The 23495-nt window shown below is 33.3% G+C and overlaps 1 protein-coding gene across 4 annotated transcripts in view; it reads left to right on the top strand.

Moving 5' to 3' along the window:
- Nucleotides 1-23495, top strand: part of LOC123674669 (colorectal mutant cancer protein) — an 84128-nt gene that overhangs the window by 57911 nt on the left and 2722 nt on the right. For all 4 annotated transcript variants that reach the window (XM_045609635.1, XM_045609634.1, XM_045609633.1 and 1 more), the window contains exons 4-12: nucleotides 14601-14742; nucleotides 16801-16904; nucleotides 16971-17268; nucleotides 18681-18984; nucleotides 20904-21182; nucleotides 21285-21474; nucleotides 21536-21730; nucleotides 22377-22567; nucleotides 22666-22768. In XM_045609635.1, the coding sequence (XP_045465591.1) occupies nucleotides 14601-14742; nucleotides 16801-16904; nucleotides 16971-17268; nucleotides 18681-18984; nucleotides 20904-21182; nucleotides 21285-21474; nucleotides 21536-21730; nucleotides 22377-22567; nucleotides 22666-22768 (1806 nt within the window). The remainder of the gene's footprint in view (nucleotides 1-14600; nucleotides 14743-16800; nucleotides 16905-16970; nucleotides 17269-18680; nucleotides 18985-20903; nucleotides 21183-21284; nucleotides 21475-21535; nucleotides 21731-22376; nucleotides 22568-22665; nucleotides 22769-23495) is intronic.

The raw sequence follows: 23495 nt of genomic DNA, 5'->3' as shown, positions 1-23495 counted from the left end.
GTCTCAATCCCCAATATGCAAATTTTCAGCTCAAAATTATGATTAGCTTTTCATAAATGACTAATAGGTCATCGGGGTGAATCACCCTGTAAAGTTTACTAACGAAACTTTCATAAAATCGTTTTGATAGAAGTGTAATAGATGCTCCAATTTATTCTAGAATCCAGATCTGAAATTTGCGATATCAATTTGAAATTAATTATCTTCCTCTAAATATTCAAATTTTTCTTTCCTTGTACTTCTATATAATTTTCCTGACGTTACGTCAAGATCTTTCAAGACATCTCACTGCACACATTTCAATGGGAGAGCTACTTTAATGACTTTCCTGTCTCAAATTACGCGTTGAAAGTTTCCCTGGTTCAACGCATTTGCCCAGAGGCCTTGTTATGATTTGTGCGGAAGAAATACTACCAGAAGTTCGAGCTCTTGATTCTCGCGAAAATTTAATAAGTGAAGGTTGCCTATCTTGATATACCGAATGGAGGAGCTCGCCTTAGATGAGTTTCGAACTTATTCGTTCTCTGCAACGAAGTTTATGGGGAAATTTGTTGACGCTTTATTCCACTGAAGCAAACGCGCCCATGAAAATGTTTTCCATCTGCAAACACCTGTTCTTCAATTTGGCCCAAATCGAAAAAAAGGGAGACGTGGCTTTCATGGGTTGCTTTAGGTACTCAATATACAGTGTAAGTTTCAAAGTTGTTTATTAAATTTAACCATAGATTTCTCCCAAGAAATTGCATACTTTTTTATTTACAATTTTTTTTGCTGAAATCATACAGGCTGTTTATGTTAGTGGTTTTTTTTTTGCAGCTTCAACATGATCCTTTTGAATGATATAAATTTGAGTGTGAAGTTTTTTTTATCTAAGAGACATATACCTCTCCTTACTCTATTTTTTTCATATAAGTGTTATAGCCACGCCTATCCATAAAACTTTGTGAAATTAGCCTAAAGAAAGCAATTGGATATAATCAAAAGCCACTCAATCATAAAAAAAATCGTTTCGAGGGATAAAAAGTCAATGAAGTATTCAACAAATAACACCTTTATTATGGATTCACCATTGAATCAGGATATGCCTTGAACATTGCTAAAGCCTGTTGCCGAACTCTTTCTGTATTATAATCAACGTCATAATAGTTATTTATAATACAAGTGCAGAAGGCATTCATATTCTTCCACGAGTTCAAAATTCAAAAACGAGCCACGAAGTGGCTAGTTTTTGAAAGAACGAGTGGTAGAATGAGCTTTCTGTACGAGTATTATACATTATTTTCTCTAATTCATTGCATTTTTATTGAAATCAATGAAATATTTCCATAAATATCATTTAGTGATTTTTGCATTGAAAAATGTTGGTTGGCAGAACTGATTTCTTTAAGGCAAATTGATGAATTGACAGATAAAGCCGTGGCGGAAAGTTCGGAGTACCAACATACAATAATAAAATATAACCATGAAAACTGTGCGTTTCTGATATATTCTCGCACGATTTTGTTCTACAAGATGTGGAAGAATGAACGGAATAACCACAGAATTAGAGAAATAATTTACTTCCTTACGTGGGACTTGCAAAATATGATTTTGTTGACGACTGCTATAGATTTATGATTTTAAATAGTAATAGGAATAGGTATGTCTTCACAAAATGTAAGCGTTCTCCCACTTGATTCAGAACAATAATTTTAGGCATTTATCAGAAAAGTCATTTCATTTTCGAATACTTTATCTTTCTGTTCCTCAATGAAAATTGAGATATTCTGTATTATTTTACGTTGAGGCAAATCTTAATATTGGGGCTGGCTTGTTAGATTAATCATGATCACAATACTTTGAGCGAGTTCACCACCCCTAAGTTTATAATAATATGCAAAATGTGATCTACTCTAAATTCTACCTCATTATTCGTAGATCTGGCAACATTCATTCAAATAAGTAATTTATTCATAGAACTTCTATATTCACAATGATTGAGTTCAGTTATCTCGGTAGTGTAAATATTGAAAGAACAGAAGAGCATCAGCCCATGGGAAGACAATTAAATGGCTTATTTGGTACTTTTGACCGCAGCTGAATCTGTCAAAATGATAAATGAAAAAAATGTTTAATTTGATGAGAGGAATCTATAGATTAATTCAATGTGCACCTTCAAGACTAACCCTGTATATTCCTCCAAAATTTAAACGAACCAGAAATCTCAGCTAGACCTTGAATATTACTCTGATATATCTGTTATTGTTTTAAATGAATTATCAGGACACCTTAAAACAAGTTGTTCATTAGGTAATATAAAAATTCATTGCAAATCATTTATATCAGGTATGCTAGTTTTCCCTCCTAGTTTTTATTTTGATTTATAAAAAATGTGTATATTGATGAGTATTTCTGTTTACATTCGTACGCACTTACTGCACCTAATTGGACAGACCTCATATTAGGTATCACTCATTCGCAGCTTATTTCTACATGCTTTTTCCTGAAAAAAATTGTTCCAAAATACTGATAATTTGAATATAAATTTGAACAAGCTCAAAAGAGCTCTCTATTCAATTTACAAGTTATTGGATGTGAATAGAATTTTACGTTTCGAACATAATTTCTTGAATTGTTTCATTGATCAAATCTACATTCAAATTCAAAATGTGTTGTTCGGAAATCTTCAGTATTATTTTACTTCTTTTCTATATAATACTAATCGACAAAACTCCGGTGGCACAGAAAAATTTTTCATGAGAAAACTTAAACTTGCTCAATCTCTTTGACTATTGACAATAAGTGAAAGATAAAATCATGGAGACGCTTCGATCAAGAAAACCTAAATTTCTGAAAGATTAGTCGCGAAATGATATTCACCTAATGGATCTTTGAAACTATTAATTGTGATTAAAACGTTTTGAGTATTGATGCTCAGGTGTTCTCTCACGTGCAGAGTAAATTGCCCTAATCTGATGAGAAAATCCATAAAAACTTCTTATCCGATCCCAAAGTGAGATGAAGATAAATGACATCGAGATTTCTTCCCTCCAATGGGAAAAAGTGTTCATGCTTCACATACAGAGTTTGATGAATAAGTTTTCCTGGAGAAAAATTCAATTGCTTCGGGTATTTTCCACGAATTCACCTATTTCGACCACATTTCTTCCGACCCATTCCATAAGTAAGAAAAATCGATTGTTAATCGACAACTTGAATTATATCATATTTTTCAGAAACAATGTTTGGAATGAAAATATTGAACGTTTTATGTTATGTGTTATTTAAGACTATGGAAATAAAATTAAAAACTCGTATATTTTAACATATTCCCACATGAAAAACCTACAGAAACTATTACAAAAGAGGTAAAACTGAATTTTGTGAATTATTTGTTTCGAAAAAAAAAAAGTTGAAGTAAATGTACAACTTCGTACACCGTACAGAGTTTGGTCATCGCAGGAGCGCCAGAGGGGAAATAAATAAAGAAATAGAAACAAGTAAGAATATGATTCAAACAAATACATTCAGAAGATTAATATTCAATAAAGGTGATAGGAACAATCCATATGAATATTTTTTTCTAGTGTTAATTTAGCTCATTGTGTAGAATGAGCTCTTTTAAGGGGCATTACAATTATAATTAGATTCGTGAATACCGCCACAATGAAAATTTGACCTGGATATATGTACCTACGTCTACAATTACTTATCAATTTCAAATCTCTAAAAATGTTGTCATTCAAATAGGAGTTCCTTCACTCGTCCAAATGGAATATTCAAAACGTTTCATTATAGAATAAATGTAGAAAAAAAGTGCATATTTCCCTGTGATGAACTATCTCACACCCTACTCAAATTCAATTCATCCAAAAATACATACATATCGAAATAAATACAAGAATAAGCAGGTTTAGCAGTCTAAGCAAATAGCTTGTATACTGCCATAACCTACCATTACTCATGATGAACTATTCTTCTTTCTCAAAAAAGATTTTTTCCTATACTACAGAGAAAAAACAACAACAAAAAAAAAACCAAGGAGGAGGAGAAACTTGTTTTTATGATGAAAAAATCTCGAAAAAACTCAAACTATATTTTCTATATCAATTTGAAGCTTTAACTTCACACGGCTATAGATCGATTGTGAAAATGAGATGTATCGATGATATTCATAAGCCTACAGAAAATTATTTTCATAACTTCTATCCCATTGAATATCGAACTTTCGATTAAAAATTTTGAATTGCAACATATATGTTTCGAATTCGTGATTATGTGTAGTCAACTTTTGAAAATTTGATTTCTTGACCTTTTGCTTCAAAATTCATAAATCGTGTTCTGAAGTTAGAAGCATCACAAAAAATATAACTTCTATAGTTTTCCAGAAAAGTTCTGATGGACGGACAAATTTTATTCGATTTTTGTGTTGTGTGTAAACTGCAAATATATCAGGATTTTTTTTCCTTGACTTATTATAAAGAATCATTGTTGAAATAAAAAACGAAATATGAATTCTGTAATTTTCTGAATTATATAAAATTCTCTTGTTATTTAATTGGAGTTGATGAGAACAAAACTGGTGTAGAATAGCATATTCAATTCGAATCGATGAAATGTTAAGACCGATATACTCGATTCATTTGAAATTGAAAATATTGTTCATTGGGTAACTATTTATGATGCTGTTGCTATCGTAAAGCATAAGCTGAGTATAAAACTTCGTTGGAATGATGCCAGCGCAATATTTCGTTCGCAACATCCAATATGTTCACCCGAATCGACTGTTCGATTGTTTATTGTTATATAAATCTTAGTTTCCATGAAAACATTTCCTCGACTTCGACTGTTATTTATTATATTTCCTCAGTGCAATGTGCGAACCAGCATTTTTGCTCCTGTTCTATTTAAGTCCAATATTTTCGAAGATAGAATATAAACCCCCTGAAATTTTCACTCTTCACTTTCACCTTTGGTGATTTGTAGAATCAATAATAATAATAACCAATAATCATCTTTCTGATAGACACCTGTCAGAGCTATTCTTAATAATTGTGAGAGCTTTTAGCAGGAAATTCGGTACAAAAATTAATATGTTATTTTATTAATTCTCCAACTTGAGTATCCTAGTAATGAGTCATGAACCTGAAAAACCAAATTTAAAGAAAAATTTCAAACACTAGGTATTCAAGTGAAATCATAAAATCAATAATAGGTATTCGTGTGGCAATAAAAGATACTACCTCTAATAATTTAGCCCCTCGGCAAAATATTTATAATCAAGACTTTTTCATGTTGAGTGGGGATGATATAACATGTAGGAAAACATGATAAACCCTGAAATGAAAATAGTTCTCGAAATATGTTTTTCAAAGTGTGCATTGTGCATACATTCTGAAAAAATTTAAACAGAAATTTGAAACACTAATATATTATTCACATCATTTCGAATATAAAATTAATTTCTTGATCTTGTATTGCATAATATTGCTAAAAAATGTATCCCTTATGCCTTAAATATTATTGAAATAATATTTTACTTCACTATAATAACGACCCTCTTAATATAATTGAAAAAATATTTATTGTATTATATTACTCGATCAATTCAATGTGGTATTATCAATTCTGAGGACTTTCATACATAAATCGTTTTTTTACTACAATGCACTTCACTACTTCCATCATTCTCGACTAAAAAGATCTATTTGAATGTGTGTCCCAAGAATTTTTCAAATAATTTTACCTACTATCTGAATATAAATACCCTCAATGGTTTCATGCTAGTGACAAACTAGTTGTATACACAATTCCTAAATTTCTGGGCAACGAATATAATTTCAAGAAGGAGAAATACAGTGCTCTAATTATATAGGGAGAACAAAAACCAAAATCACATAAATATGTAAATGTAGCAGTATTATTTAAAAAGCTTATAATACCCTTTTATGCGGCATCTATTATTTTATAACACAACCTTATAATGAACACAATTCAACATAATAGGGATTTCAGAACCCTTGCCACAATTGTCGGCCTTTCTATAAATTTCCCTAATCCGAATTCCAGAATCTCCTATAAATCAATTGGATAGAAAATCTCTTAGGTTTGCAATGCTCTGGGTAGAGTTTCATCCGATGGATTTATTATCGTTCAGAGGTCTCACACTTCGAGAAACCTAGAATATCTCTTGAGGGCCATCCATTAGAGAGCATCTTCCTAATGTGGTCATGGCTGAGCTTTGCCCCTTGGGAGTACATAAGCAACTTGAGTAATTCCTTTTGATATGCTAGTTTGTACTATTATTTCCAATAATGAACCTATAGAATGTATAGATACCAAAAATATAACTTTATCTACTCCTATTGAATTATATACTCATTATTCAACTGCTTTTGAGCAATTAATAGTATCTATTCAAACAGCGTGATTTATAATAACTCACTACTATAACTCACTATTATAAATCGGAAAATATGGATCTGTGCTTCTATACTTCTCTGCTTTTATTCGATTGGCCGAAAGAGAACATTCCATTATTGTTATTGAGGGGAGGAATGTCCGAGGGAATGTCACTTTTGACGTTTTCAAATTAAGTTGATATCTAATTATTGTGAATGTTTTGCTGAAAACGATTAATTCAGATAGTGAAGATGAAATATTATAAAGGTATACATTTCCAAAAGACAAACAGCTAATGTTACCATACAGAATTAATTGCCCGAAAAAATATAAAGGAGTTTGAAAAAATTTTCAAGATGGGTGTAGCAGTAAGATCATTAAGTCATCGTTTACAGGGAATATTTTTTGGTATATTTTAATGCATTTTTATAGGCAATTATTAAGGTTTTTCAATAAATTTCTATGTCTGTACTCTGTACTGGATTCGAGCTAGCCGAAGCTAGTTCGATTGTGATTGGTGGCACTGAGTTTCCATCTCTCTTGTACGGTATCGAGCACATTATGTTTATTTCTCGTTCCTTCTGTCTTTATTCTAAGTCTGTATTTTTTTCTTAGTATTTATTGATATAGTCGTAGATAAAGTATAGTATTCAACTTGCGGTAATGGTCATAACTCACTTGATGAATTACAGCACTCGCCTGCGGCTCGTGCTGCAAACATCATCTTCGTGAGTTATGACCTACATTACCGCTCGTTGAATAATATACTATAAACTAACCAGAGCATTTCTCAAAAACTGTTGCTTTTAATTTGGCACAAAACTATGTTGCTATACCGACTAGCTCGAGAAAACCTTATATGAATTCTGATTGCAAAAAATCGAGGAATCAAATTGAGAAGAAATCATTCTTCGAATGGGTGACATATAGGGTGTTTTTTTTTCGAGGAAATCATATACCTCGAAAAAAAGTTAAGGTCCTCTTTAAGTTGGCATTACTGTTCAAGATAGCGACCGATTCAACAGCTGTCAAGTGATTTATTCTCAGTTTTGGCAATTCATCATGAATAGACTCACGCCTGAACAACGCTTGCAAATAGTGCAATTTTATTTCGAAAATAATGGTTCTGTGCGAAATACGTATCGCGCACTACGTCCATTTTATCGTTTAGCGATGAACGGCACTTCTGGTTGAATGGCTACGTCAACAAACAAAACTGCCGCATTTGGAGTGAAGCTAATCCTCAAGTGTATGTCGAAACACCGTTACATCCAGAAAAACTGACTGTTTGGTGCGCTTTATGGGCTGGTGGAATCATTGGTCCGTACTTCTTCAAAAACAATGATGGCCAGAACGTTACATTCAATGGTGATCGGTATATAGCCATGATTACTAACTTTTTCATTCCTGAATTGAACAACCATGATGTCCAGGAGCTGTGGTTCCAACAAGACGGCGCAACATGTCACACATCTCGTGCCACAATCGATTTATTGAAAGACACGTTTGGTGACCGCCTAATTTCACGTTTTGGACCTGTGAATTGGCCTCTTAGATTTTGTGGTTTAACACCGCTAGACTACTTTCTGTGGGGCTTTGTAAAGTCATTGGTCTATGCGGATAAGCCACAAACCCTTGACCATTTGGCTGATATGCGGCCACAAATGTTGGAAGAAGTCATCGAAAATTGGACGTCCAGATTGGACTACATCCTAGCCCGCCGTGGCGGTCATATGCCAGAAATCATATTTAAAATGTAATTCCACAAGAGTATCTTGTGAATAAACAAAATTCATGTCAATCGAATAATCCATCGTTGTTTTATTGCAATTTAAAGTTCTATAGCTCTAAAAAAAAGAACCTTTATTTATGCATCACAAACTTATTTTTTCAAGAATTTGATGAGACTCTTCATTCTGATATGTATAAGAAGCCGCAACATTGTCTACTCCGTATCTGTTTTCCATCTCTTATGTGTGTGTGTACCTGAAACATAACCCTACTTTTGGTTCGCTTTGATCTTACGCTCACGAGGAGTCGCTTTGAAGAAAATTGAATTATTCTCGTTTCCATCTACAAACATTATAAAATGAGTTTCTTACAAAAAAGGACCGTCGTGACAGGCCGAACATGAACGAAGTAAATTCAATTTCAGCGTATATGCAACTCCATACACATACATAAAACATATTTTGCGCTACTTAACGAGACTTGAATGCACAAAAGGTTTCTGGATAATGGGAAAACAGTAAATGAAAAATATGCATTCCTTTGAAAAATTTTCACGGGCCAGTCATTATTTGATATTTCGCTTATGGCCGTAATGCCGATCCAAAAGCGCCCTCTATCCGCCATTACCACCTCATCCTCTAATGAGATTTGAATATGTATTCGGGCCAGAACATTATTATTTTACGTAAACAATGGTTTTAACGTGTGTGTGTGTTAATATATGAAATTCATTTCATTTATGAAAAATTGTCTGAATGCTGTGAAATTAATTTCATCATTATTTTATATTTATATATGTAGGATCCAGTTTATTGTTCCCTGTAAATAATTGAGATGGTCAACCGGATGCTTGGAGACCTATTAGTCTCTTCAAGTGCCAAGGGCATGACAAATTCAATGAATTTACAGGGAACGAATTTTTATTGTACATAATGTAAAAAGGATGTGTAGTTCTTCGGGGTGTCGAAGAATGTGTCATGTCGGTTGTAAAACTTAAGAGATTTACTGGGGTTGGGAAAGTTCTAGAACAAGACGGTTGTACCAGATGTGTTACATCTTTTTCTCAGGTTCTAGTCCTTCTAGAATATTCGATTTCCAGGAATCCGCGAAGATCTTTGGGGGCGATACGGCAAAAGCCCTTATTGGACTAGGGTATAGTACCTTCCCCTAAGGGTGTGGTCAAACCGAGAGAAGGGAGGTCTATATTCGATAAAGGGTAGTTCCAATCAGCAGAGAGGACAGTTCAAATTAAACCGAAGACGGGTACAGACGGTACAGTTCAACTTAACCCGAAGACGAGTCGAGTCAACTTAAGACGTAAGACGAAAAGACGTTTCGCGGACTAGATTAAGACGAATCGCGAACAAGTTAAAGACGAGACGACCGAAAACTTAAAGTACGACGAAGACGTGATAATAGAAGACGTTTCGAGTAATTAACGAACAAGTTAAAGACGAAATTCAGTACCGTAGTGAGAAACTTGTAATTAAGACGTAATTAAGATCTTCTCAATACTGAGTTTGTACTGTATAATTGTGGCTTTGTAAATAGATGTAAATAATTCAAAAGAGTTTAATTATTACAAATCCAACAAAGTCACGAAGAAAAAGACGAAAGGCCAGGTAATCGAATCATACCTCTAGACGATCGATTAACCAAGCCTACATATATTATTATACCTGATGGCCCAACCCGGACATGGATCTTATTTTGAGGGAGTAAATGATGAAAATCTTTCTTGTGATGTTAGAAGCACAATTTAAACCTATTTTCATACAAACAGGGTGTTCGAAAACCTTATAGTTTTCCAGCAAATTTTTGACCATTATTTGTAGTTAATGTTTGAATATTATTGATGATCATTCTGTAAGAAAAGAATTTTGATCATTCTGTATAATACAGAGTTGAATTTTTTTTTCTGCATAGAAGTAACCATTATGTCTACTCAAAAAAACATTATATGTATCGACGGCGTAAATGGTTACTTCATTCAATACCATTTGAAATAACTCCATATTTTCAATTTTTCGTCATTTTAACGTGAATGGTGCTTCTGAGGATAAGGTGATCTAAGGAAACTCATCATCATTTGAGCTTGCGATTCCATTTTTGAATTCATAGACAGGGTGTTCTTGTAGTTATTTTTGCGTTTATATTTATGATTTATTGATACATGTCTGAGAGAAAAAGTCTTGGGTACTGTAATAAAAGGTTTAGTTCATCTTCTCAAATGAAGCTAGTCGCTCGAATAAAAACATGAAATTGCACGTATTATTGCTAGAAAATCCAATTGAAACATCGATAAACTAAAATGTATCAAATTTATATTCAATTTTTTATTAGTCAATTGTAGATAACGAAATTTATGTATTTTGCAGCCATACGCTTAACATTTCGCCTTTGAAAAAATATGTTCATCAATTTCCTATTACCCAGTTTATTTTGAATTGGAATCATATAAACTTAAGTGCTGTTTATAGCAGATCTACGGTATAAGTAGTGTATTTTGGACGGTATGTTTATTTTAATCACTATTCAAAGATCAATGTTTGTTTGCACATCCACCTAAGAACTTACATGATAATTAATTCGTTCAACATACTCAGTTCCTCCTTGTTGGCGACCGTAAAAAATATTGCAGTCGAATCCCAATTGAAAATAGCTATTGTGGAAATTCAATCGATTGTTTTCGTCATGTATTTTCGAGAGGCAATAATCTCCAATAATCAGCTTTCGTGATATTTCCCAATGATTCACACAGCCAATTTGTCAGAAAGCATTATGGAGAGCTATTTTGTCGAACGAACTCCCTGGAATTTTCCCTGCTTCAACCCTGACCTATGAAGATCGATTTTCTCATCTGATGACCTAGAACCCTGCCCCAACCCAACTGATATCAGAGAATGCGGATAGAATTGTAACGATGGGAGGATAAATTGGTATTGTGACGCTCCTGCAGTGTAAATTGAGTAAATAATGGTCGATTTATCTACAACAAAAAACGACGATCCAACATTGGTTTCAAATGGGACATAGCCATTTTCCTGAAAATTGCATTTGTATCATTGATGCTACGGAGTTTCATCTGAAATTCAACATTGTTGTTATGTTGATTCACTGGAATGTTATTCCCTTCGCCTCTACTTTAATTTCTCCGATTTCCTCTTGTTGTCTAATTAGGAGACTTTTCTCCCTATCGCATGTCACTTTTTCTTCTATTTGGTCGTTTGAAAGAGGTATTTCCTCTTATCTGTAATTCTCATTTTGATTTGTAGTATCTTTCCTCATTCTCATGTTCCATCAGTGTATCAATTGTCTTCTTTCTTTGTTTGTTAACTATTTCCTCAATAGTTTCAATTTTTAATACTTCTCTGATTTTTTGCTTGCTTATATATTATGGGGCGCCAACCGCTGTTCTGATTACTGTATTTAGTGTACTTCGCAACTGTTCTTTATTATTGTCTTTCGTAATATACTAGGTTACTTCTGCATACGTAATGCTTGACATTAGCACTGTTTTTATTATCTTCATCTTATTTTCTAAAGAAAGTATCCTTTTTGGATTGGGCAGCGGGTACAGTCTCCCGTGCTATTTCCTTGCCTTTTTTTCTGTTTTCTTCTATCTGTTTGTTAAAGTTCATTCTTTCATTTAGAATTACTCCCAGGTATATTTTGTTTCCTTTTTCCATTCTATCATATGATTTTCCATTTTGACGTTTCCTACTTTCTCTTTCTATAGATACTGTTGTTTCTCCGAAGAAGATTGCAACTGTTTTCGATGTATTCACTTCAAATCTCCATTTCTTGAAGTTTATCTAGGTCTATCTGCAACTACCTAGTAATTGTTTTCCACATTCTACTGTGATAGTAAATAGCGGTGTCATCTGCAAACTGGGCTATTTTGCATCTATTAATTTTTGGTATGTCTGCCATGTATAAGTTGAACAGCAGCGGTCCTATAACCGAACCTTGAGGAACTCCGGTTTCAATTTCTCCGATTGTCGACCTGGTACTATCGATTTTCACTCTTAATTTTCTATTTGCCAGGTACGATTGTATTAATCTCGTAAACTAGTAAGAGTTGTAAATCTCGACTAACAATTTTTGATTTGAAACAGAAAGGTTGATCGGATATGTAGTCAACTGAAATAATTTCAGCTCTTTATTGTTTCAGCCAAGCTTTCGGATAATATCTTATCCTTCTTCAGGGCTACTGAAAATTACCAAATGTTGTAAAAAGACACATACAGAAATCAATGCAATATAACTTAATCTAACTCTTTAATCTCGTAAGTTTGGTGGGAAATTTCATCAATTTCTTTTTGTAAATCAGACCTTGATGCGACATTTTATCAAATGCTTTTTCTATATCCAAGAATATTGCACCAGTATCTGTAGGGAAGTTCATTTGCTCCTCAATATTTTCCGTTAGTAGTACCAGTTGGTGGATCGTTGAATGCTCTGCGAAACACAAACTGGTGATCTGAAATAAATTTTCTTTTCTTCTACGAAATCTGTTAGTCCTCTGTGAATTAATTTCTCTATCGCCTTATTAATTATCGATAATAGGCTTATGGGTCGATAATTCGTTGGGTCTTTTCCTTTCTTCCAAATTAAGATTGTATACTCCGTTTTCCATTTTTTTGGATGATATCCTGTTTTTATTATGAATCTGGCTATTTCAACGATAATATTGATTCAGGATGAGTACTTATATTTCATATATAGTATGGACCACGGTCGATAGTACCTGGACTTTTACAGGGTACTATTTTCTTGAAAATTTGGTTTTTTGCGTATGAGCCACTGCACTATCGATCTATCTAATATTTTAAGCGCTGCGGTATTAATTGATTGATTTGTCGTAGCTCCTTGATTATTTATCCATTAGTTTTCTTGTCTCTAGTAATTGATTGATATTTTTTGGTCCAAAACATAGCTTCAATTGAAAATTCACCCCTTCGATACGTGGAATCCTAGAAAGCTGAAATTTTGGGTAGGGATTACCAATATCTTGTGTATAATTCACGTTTAATGAAATGCGTCGATAATCATACTGGCTTTTTCAAAATTACAGACTTGAACGAGATATACTCAAATGATGAAAAGTCCGTTTTTTCAAATGGTATTTTGTATGATAATAATTTGCAAAATAAAAAATGAAAAGTAAATATGAAAGAGACAGTCATTGAGGCTAGCTATCAACTAATAAATGACATCCGAAGTATTAATACTTGAAAACAATGCAAATCGAATAATTAAACCAGAGTACTTCATAACTTCCATACCAGTTAATCATAAAATTAATCCTTTCCTGTGTGAACTTATATTGGTTGCTGCACACAATATTCATTCTTCGTCAAATAACTAGTTTGCTGCTCCTCCGTAGATTAACAGTTGGAGTAAACCTAGATAAGTTTTAGAGTTCAAAGAGAAGGTGCCAACTACCCTTGTTTGCATTTAGAATATCCAAGCTCCTCCAGTGAATAAAGTTTGTAGGTCTGGACCTGAGTTAACGTTATCCCAGTTTCTCATATTGACGTGAACGTTAGTCGATCTCATCAATTCGGTTATTTATATGCAGATTCAAGAATCACTTCAAAACATCCGTGCAGAGCATCGAAAATGTCGTGAAAATAAGTGGAATTGATAGCTTCATTCATTTTGTTGACGGGGAAATTGAATGGTACATTGTGTATCTAGTAGGAAAAGCCATACTTTCCCGGACGACAATGTAAACGTTGGAGTTCGGGAATGTGCTATTACTGAAAGGTACAGAATCTATATTTTTCTGAAATCGCAAGCAACATTATGTTAAATGAAGGATTTTTTTATCAATAACGATTTTCGATTACAATTCTTTGCCTATGAAATCGTCTCCTTGACAGTCAGATAATCATTACTTATTTCGGTTCAATTCCTACTTATCTTCCAGATATATTTGATATAGACAGTAATGATGATGTCCATATGGGCGGTACACCACCAGAGTTGGTAAATGTTGCTGACAATGTCATCTTGAATTTTTTCCCAATAAAATTCAAGGGAATTTATGAATACGCTTGTAAACGTTTCATGGATTCTTTTAAGGAAATAAGAATTAAGATTTTTTTGCTTCAAAAAGCAAAAATTGAATTTAATGCAAAAACTACTGAAAGATATAGAATTTAGATATATCTGAACAGTTACTGCACTCTTCTAAAGAATCAATATCACTGTGAAATCCAAATAATCATACGCAAAGAAGTAATCCTTTTATCTTTTTTTCAACTTTACAAATATTAAACATGAAATAACAAGCAGAATCTTACAACGTAGAAAATTATCTTCAATCTGCATCTCAATTGAATTTTTGGATGATTATTCTTTCAAATAGCAACTGTTGGGCTCTAAGAACATATCCTTCAATTTTTTGTATTTAATCGAAGAAAATTTTTAACAGAAATGTGAATATGTGAATACTAACAATCTCTCTCTTTTTATTTCAGGAACGTCTTCAGCAACAATTGGACGAGCAAGCCCAAAGGTACGAGGAGCAGTTAACCGAGTTACATTCGGTGATTGCTGAACTGACGCGGAAACTGCATCATCAGAGAACACTGGCAATTGCCGAGGAAGATGAAATATCTGGTATGTAGGATATTGTCATTCAACTCGCAAATTGGTCTAGGATTCAGTTGAAGAATTGGGTGCACTTGAAATTATATATGCAAATTCAGAGATGGAACAGTGACAAGATTACTCATAATAAATATACAGGAGTTCCACCATTGTTGCGACAGTCTATTACAGTATCATTAGTCTCTGTTATCAGTGGCGTACCCAAGGGGGATAAGGGGGATATATCCCCTCAGGTGGAATATCCATTATATGTAACAACCTTATATCTCACAATCTTATTATAAGTAAGCAAACTTCTTTGGAAAACTTCTTCAAAAGAAGGAAAATTTGAAAATGTTTGTCCTTATCCTCCCAAAAGCTTATGTTTGGGTACGACACTGTCCGTTATAGCTACATTTTCAAATTGTTTGGAAATACACAGGGTGTACCAAAAGAGTGTAAATTACATACCAAATCACTTTCTAATGGAACACCCTGTTTTCATTGAATTTTCAGGATGCATAGAATAATTGAATCCAAGATTGTTGTTGAGATGTTTCGATTTTTTATAAATTGAAGGTTCTTTAGGAAAACCTAATAACTTCGAAATGAATGAGTTTATTTGAATGAGATGTTTCCCTATCGAGATTTTTGACTGATTCAACTACGAAAAAAGAACCAGTATTCATTAAAATCGCTTTGTTTATATTGAAACATCTGCATGTGACAAAAATGGTGAATGCGTCGGTTTTAGGTTTATTCACTTCAGTTTTCAAAAAGTATTCGTTATGGCATTGTACTAAGGTACTAACCGGTTAGGTTAGGTTAGGATACTCAACAACAGGCAGAAAAAATACACTGTGTCTGTAAAGTATAGAACAAATTCATTTTTAGCTAAACAGACCATTTCAAGAAATAATCCTGAAACACGTCAATTTTTTATTTTAATTTACCGTATTTTAAAATAATAATCTTATATACAGGGTGAATTACTTTTGAGTAATTACGTCACCGTCTTTTTTTTTAATGAAACACCCCCATTTCATCTCAATTTTCCGATTACTCTAGCTGAGCTGCTTCCAAAAATGTATCACATGTTGATTCCAATTGGTACAGGCGGACAAAAATACAATAGTAAGCGTAACATTTTTTATTAGTTAAATTAACAATATTATCAAAAATACTTATTGTCTAGCGGCAATTGGTTTGGATATAACACCATGTAGTTTGTTACATATTTAGATTAATAAAAATGAGCTGTTTCCAAACATGTTTGGTACTTGTGGTCTAGTAGACAGAATATAAAAGAAATTATTTCTGATTAATTTGAAAAAAACATAGTCGTCTAGTTTTTTGTTTAATGTCATTATTTGTTGATTGTTGCTAGACAATAAGTATTTTTGATAATATTGTTAATTTAACTAATATAGAATGTAACGCGTTACTTTATGAGCACACACAAAACTATTGTATTTTTGTCCACCCTGTATCAATTGGAATCAACATGTGATACATTTTTGGAATCAGCTCAGCTAGAGTAATCGGAAAATTGAGACAAAATAATAAAGGAATATTGCATTTAGCAACATGCAATATTTCATATGGATTGCCAAAACCACAGAAAATTCAAGAAAAATATAAGAAAGAACGCGATAATTCAGTAACAACATAGTTGGATTTTGAGTCTTGAAAGAAAATAACAATTTTAAAACGTTGTGCAAAATGTGTTGATAGCGTCATCAGAATCATAGGATATTCAAAAGACCTCAGTTACAACAAATTAGACTGATTTGGAACTTCGAGTGTGGATGTTGACAACATTTTCAATCTTTATGTTAAATTTCATGTTGATCGCGTCACTAGAACCATAAAAAATTGTAATACAATATCGAGAAAAAATTTCCTACTTTTCCGTGAGAACAGATACAACCACGTTGAAATTTTGTTTGTATACATGTGTAAAAAAACGTTCATAACAAATTTCAGAAGGATCTTATCATCAGAACTAACCGACGACAATGATACTCAATTTAACATCACATCAAGTTTTATTATTCCACATTATTAATTCCGTATTTTTTTCTTCAGAATCCTGCACAAGCGTTCATGACGAATCCGTAACCTGTCCTTTGGAAGTGAGCGAATTAGAACCTCTAGAGCCCGATTCGTCTGATCTAGACAACCGGATACACGTAAGCATAAAATACAAACAAAAAAAAAACTAAAAAAAAGAACAAAAATTTATCCACCATTTGCAGTTAGCCGAGAGTCCATCTGAACTCCCCGAGCCGAAACTGAACTCCTCCAATAACGAGCAGAACGAATCGTCGCCGTCGCCGGATGTTGAGCCGTTCAAACAGGAAATAAACCGCTTGAAATGTCAACTTCAAGATGCGCATTACAAACTTGCCCAGTATGCCATCGCGAAAGATGAGATTATGGAGGAGATGACGAACGAGAGCAAAAACTTGGATTCGCCGGAATCTCATATCGAAGTAGACTGCAAGTCCTTCCAAGAATCCTCTCCCAGGATCGATATCAAATATAGCAATATTGGTAAGTTGACACATTCGTTATGGAAGCTTTCTCCTGTCATGGGATGTTGTGATTGATATTATTGAGCGATTCAAACGATCATCGTTGAAGGTTTGAGCCAAAACATTGTCTTCTTTTTCGAGTGGCTGTGGGGGACAAACGTATGCCAAAATTTGTGCTCCTGAATCCCTCTTGCTATGGGAATTCCATTCAAATATTATGAAATCCCACAGAATTTTACTAGACCCCTGAAGGTGATCCAATGTTATTCTTTGTGGTTTTTTAATCATAGGAATAAATTCAGAAAAACAAATTAACATTAACTACTCAAATAGTTGAAAAAACTATAGATGAAATTACGGTAGATCATGGTAGGATGAAACCAATAAATTCATGTAAAATTAGTAGACTATCTAATCTATTTGTAGTTTAATTTTTTTATTTGTGTGAACTGAACAGTAATATGGCAGGTCGTATCTTTAACGTCTCTTATCAAGGCACTATGAGAATGAACCAAAGAGGAATCTTCTTCCCAGCAGAAAAAGCACTATTTTCCAATTTCATTGTGGTTTCTCATTCGACTTTTCCACAATAAATCTTTTGAATCTATCAGTGCTTACTCTTTCTCCGGGATTTTTCAAAAGCCATCAAAATAATGGTGATTTCGTCACGTGTCTTTTTGACTTGACAGCTACTCCAATAAACGGAGAGTCAACGCTTATGAAATTATTCTCGTTACTGAAGATTTAGTCTTACATATCGTCTTTCAGCCAGGTCCATCATTCATTCAATCTCTGATGGTTTTTCTGTCATTTCTTGACCTTAAAATTTTTCTGGCATAACCTTTTTCTAATGTGTTTCATTCGTCCGTTTCTTCTATATGATCCATATCAATTGGATTTTCATATTCAATGGTAAAATCATGGATCATAGGGCGTGTGTCATAGTCCGAGTTTTAGTGTCAACTTCAAGTTATAAAGGTCAAATGAGTTCACTTGATGAAAGCAATATAAACATCAAAATTGCTACCTATGTAAATGTTTGCCTTTTATTTACCTTTCAGTTAGCCTACAGTGTTTTCAAATGCAAGTTAGTGAAGATTTTTTGACACAATGATATCATAAGATTCAATATTGATAAACAATATAAGTGCTCATCCAAAAATAATATCATTAACAATTGTCACCTACTCGTCAATTGCCCATAATAATTGGAATCATCTGTTATCACCTCCTTTTTTCTACCTACAATTATTTGCTTTTACCGCATTCAGTTCAATGTTCTGCTTGAAGATCAAAAAACACTCATAGGGTCATTACTCTGCTGGAGTGCATTTTTTCAAGCAAACTATTGTTTAATCAATCTATGAATTTCCTTTCCTATCGTTTGTTCGTTCTGAACGTTATAACTCATAAATTTCATCTCTTTTTCAGTTCCCATACATAAAAATAAACAGAACTCTACGACGCCCGTATCTAAAGTAGCGGAACGAGTGAAATTGAAGAGGAGTACAAATGGAAACAAGGACCACAATTCTGTCGAGGTTACGACCACTGAATTAACTACTGCAGTAGCTGAACATATCGTTGGCGACATACTCCGCCATTGTGATACGCAAAATGAAAAAACGGCAGCCGATATAGAATTGAGACAGCTCTACACGAAGTTAGAACATGCTAGGGCACAGAATAACGTTCTGGTACTTACGTTGTCAGAAACGAAAGCTCATTGTGATAGGTAAATAACTAAATAATACATTATCGATTTTGCCAGGAAAGTCGTTCAAAAATTCCGCTCATACAGAAGATTTACATTTTGTTTATAGTGCTCGATTTTATCTCGTGTATGTTTTGCAATTTTTAAAATGGAAAGAAATATCGATCAAAGAATCTGTTCAAAAGTGTAAATGTTGAAATATGCTGTTAAGGGGTTCCCAATAAGAATTATATAACTTAAAATTACTTTGTAACATTTTTTGACATGTCTTATGTCATTTATGTTCGGAAGGTTAGGTCTTTCAATCATGGAAAGATACACGATTCAATAACGTTTATTATTCAGAGATAAAGGGGTCTGCAGTCAAAGTAGAACACGTTAATCTCGACCAAACATTAAAATAACGCTTTTTGACTGGCTATTATATAGGTTGTTCCTAAATTGAAAGCTCAAAGGAAAATGAGAGTCCTATAAATCCTCAAACGCTTTAGTTTCGAGACACAGGATGGTTTCTTATAGTCCTACTTCTTTGTGATGATTATAACAGTTTATCGAATCTTTATTTATCTTCGCTAAAGTAAAGACTTGAGTTAAGACGTAACATTTATTGATCTCAACTTACTGAATCTTTATAATAATTTGGATTTTCTAGAGGATTACTAGAGAAAGATTTGAAATTATTTTCTCAAAATTGGTAACAGATACGACAAAACTACAAAAAAAACAAAAAATGTAGTGCTGGACCAAAGTTTCTTCTAATTTTTCGAAAGTACCAGTGATCCACTAAAACAAAGTTCTGGACGAAAGAAGGGGGCAGTCTTCCAGAAAAAAATATTACCCTGTAAATTTGCATTCAAAATTAGCATATCACATGATGGAAACTTTAAATTAGAATAGCTATGTTAAATTTGAGTTGAATATCTTGTGAAAGGAAGGTGCTTTGAAAAATAAAATTGAAAAAGAAAGGAAACCTAACACTCTATATCTCGAGGGCAGAAAATTTATAGGACTTTTCTTAAAATAATCCGAGGAATCCGTTATTTTCGTTTGTAGGTCCAATTTAGGAACACCCTGTATATTCGACACGACGTGTAAAAGAAAGATTCGTGAAGTAGATAAAGTTAGTCTGAAAGACAAGATTTGTGAAAAACAGTCATTGATTTTTCATCACTATAACTTCCTAGTCAAAAACTGAACAAATATTTTCGATATCGACAATTGGTTTCAGTACAGCAAAGAGAAAAAAGAATTCGCGGAGAGTACTCAGGTTGGTTCCTGAAGATGTGTTAAAAAATTTCACACGCGCAAAAACATACTGTTTATCTAGAAGTGCTAAAATTTTTTGTGGTGCCGTTTACAACTCAGACCAAAATTTGATGATCCTAATGTTCCACTCAACAACTCAGGTATAATCAGTTAAAATGCATTTTTTCTTGGAAATTTGACTTTATTTGTCACCTTCAATATTTATATCATGCTCCTGTAACTCTTCAATACCTTTCCCCTAGAAAAATGCGTGCTTGCCATCATTAGAACCCAATGTCTTTTCCTGGAGCTTTTTTTGAGATCTGAAAAAAGCCAGTATTCACTGGGGATCAAATCTGAAAAATAAGTTGGGTGGTCAATCAGTGGAAGCGTAATTCGTTCGATTTGACCATGGTTTTCATCCTTATCCATTTGGGACAAGGGGCATTGACAATAAACTAAACTGGTGGTTATCCATTTGTCAAGCAGCAGTAAAAGTAGTACTTAACCCTCAATATCTCGATTCAGACTTCTCTACGTTTTTTGACACACATCTTTTGAAGCTTGATACTAACGAGAAATTTTGGCGGTCCTATCTGGGCCCAAACCCGTGACTTATTGAGTGACGAAATCAGAGTAGTCTAAAACTACCAAGACTGATTTCCGAATAATTATTTTCAACTTCTTAATTTCAGATTGGTCTTGTTATGTGGTAAATATGAGTCAAATGCTGTTGCATTACGTTTAGCGTTAGGAGTGACCGATCGTGCCATAGAAGCCTACGACGTACTGTTGGCTCTACTCGAGACTGAATTAGCATTAAATGAAGGGAACACAGAATCCATACAGAATAGGAGCGCTGCAGAAACTGTTGCTAAACAACTTCTCACTTACCTCGACTCTTATGAGATATCATCCGATATGTTGCTTTCGCCTTGGCAAAATCATGTTTATAATGGTTCTAAGATTGATGAGTAAGTCATCCATACAAATTTTCTACAATATGAAATATTGGTCTTTGGAAAATTTGTTGATATATTAATATTAATTTATTTTTTTCTGTTATTTTCATTTAGTAATGAAGAATGGACTACCGAACACGAAACTAGACTCAGAGAGCATGTTTCTCGACTAAAAGCAGAAAGGAGTAATATTCAAGGAACTTGTGTGTCTCTTGAATCAACTTACGTAGAAAACGTACATGTGAAACCTATGAATAATCAGGAATCTAGAAAAATGGACCTTGAGATGGCAGTGTTATTACAGGTAAACAAAAGTTTAATAATGGGTTATAATATATGTCTACAATTCATTTTCTCAATTACAGGAATTAATGAGTCTTAGGGAGGAGAAATCTGAGCTGGTATCAAAGATTTTTGCTTTGGAAAAAGATAAGAGTGCCATGCAACTTAAACTTAAATATGTAGAAGGACAACAGAGGGCTCAATCGGCTACATTGAAAAATCTACAAGGACAGTTGAAAGATACAGAAGCACTTTTAGCTTTAGCATCACAAAATCGGGTAAATAGTTTCTAAATTTTTTTTTTAATTTTTTTTTTTTAATTTACATCAATTAACTGTTCTGTGCCTGAAGTGGCGCTGAAATACAGTGGCAATTCACAGAACATAACAGATTCTCCTAACTCGTGCAAGCTCTTAGCTTCTGGGAGATTTCACAGAGGCCTACTTGAAAAGGGATAGAAAACATTGAAACTTCCAAAAAAATACAGCTTTATAAAACCATTCAGAAACGCATATAGAATGTGCTTATGCTCCATTCAATTGAAGTCATATATTACATGAAGTTCGATCGCACAATTTTCATCCCAAACACCGAAATTAAGTATTCTATCAACACTATTAAAGTTGAATTTAATAACATGTGAATGTCATTTTGCTATCTGATAGAGGTTACTTTTGAGCTATCAGTAATAGTAATACAGTATCCAAAGAAAGCACGACTACTTACGAGTACGTCTAGTGAATTTCATGGTTAGGCATTATCTAATGCTTAACCTAACTAATTCTGCACCTGCAGAATTATATAACCTCATGAATTTAGATCTAATATATCTGGAAAAAATTATAAAGAATGATCCAATGACTGACAAAATGTCCTTCAACATCACATTACAAAGTAGGTTTGCTAAAGATCTAAATGTTCTAGGATCGTGGATATTCTGATGCAGAACATGCGCAAGGAGTAGAGTTGGAGCTGATGCAAGCGCTTGCGAGAGAAGCTAGACTTAAAGTGAGACTGCAGGAATTGGTCTCAACCTTGGAGCAGGTCACAAAAAATGCTGAAGCAAGATTGTTGGAAGGAAGGGAAATAGTACATGACCTTAATCAAACAAATAGGTATGTATGCAGGTTTATTATCTTAAACAAATGTTCAAGTATCATAAGTTCGATCTTTATGAGATGGAGAATATTATGAGATTTGTTTTTATTTCCAGTGTATTAGCTGAAACAGTAGATAGAAATAACAAGAGATATCAAGCCAAATTCAAGAAGATGGAACAACAAATGCTTACTTTAGTTGAAAAGCATTCAGCACAGGTAAATTTCATTCAATTAGATATTATATCGAATTCAAAAAAAATTTTGGCATTTTTTTATTTTATGACACTAGGTATATGTACTCTTCAATATATGACAAACTAAATGGAATTCTTATCTCAATCATTCTTGGAGCTAAAGAGTATCATAAAATATTCAACTCGATAACATCCTTGAGAACTATTCAAATGTTTTATTATGATTTATTATTTCCTCTTTCTACGCAAAATATCTCTAAATGTGACGATGCAAATATGAAATTATCAATAGAAAACATTTCATATGTCGGCCTATCGTAGCGTGAACTTTGTTTTTAATTTTTTGAGACTATTTTCTTTTTTCTTTTCTTTTGTTCTGCCTTTCGAGTTTCGTCTCAGTTTAAATTTTGTGTAACATGTGTTGTTTACTGTGATGATATGCTTTTCGCCATCATTTTGCTTATACTGAAATTCCTAAATCTTATCCATTTCATTGTGTTGCACGAGGTTATTCGTGTTATTTGTTATTATTGTATAAAAGGGTTTAACTCGTTTTTTCATTAAATAAATAAATAAAATCGATCCAGCGGCGAAATTCGAACCCAGGTTTCCAAATCAGAATAAAAATATCAAAAACTCATATTTCCGCTGAAAAAAGATCATATTCAGTATCATCGTAGCAAAATATATTTTTGATATCAAGATTATGTGTTGTTCATATTTTTAAAATTTTTTCCCTTTCTTCTTCT

Source organism: Harmonia axyridis, chromosome 3 (assembly GCF_914767665.1).
Source record: "Harmonia axyridis chromosome 3, icHarAxyr1.1, whole genome shotgun sequence".
NCBI classification, from domain to species: domain Eukaryota; kingdom Metazoa; phylum Arthropoda; class Insecta; order Coleoptera; family Coccinellidae; genus Harmonia; species Harmonia axyridis.
Note: the sequence above shows the minus strand (reverse complement) of the source record. Positions and strands in the feature narration are given on the sequence as shown.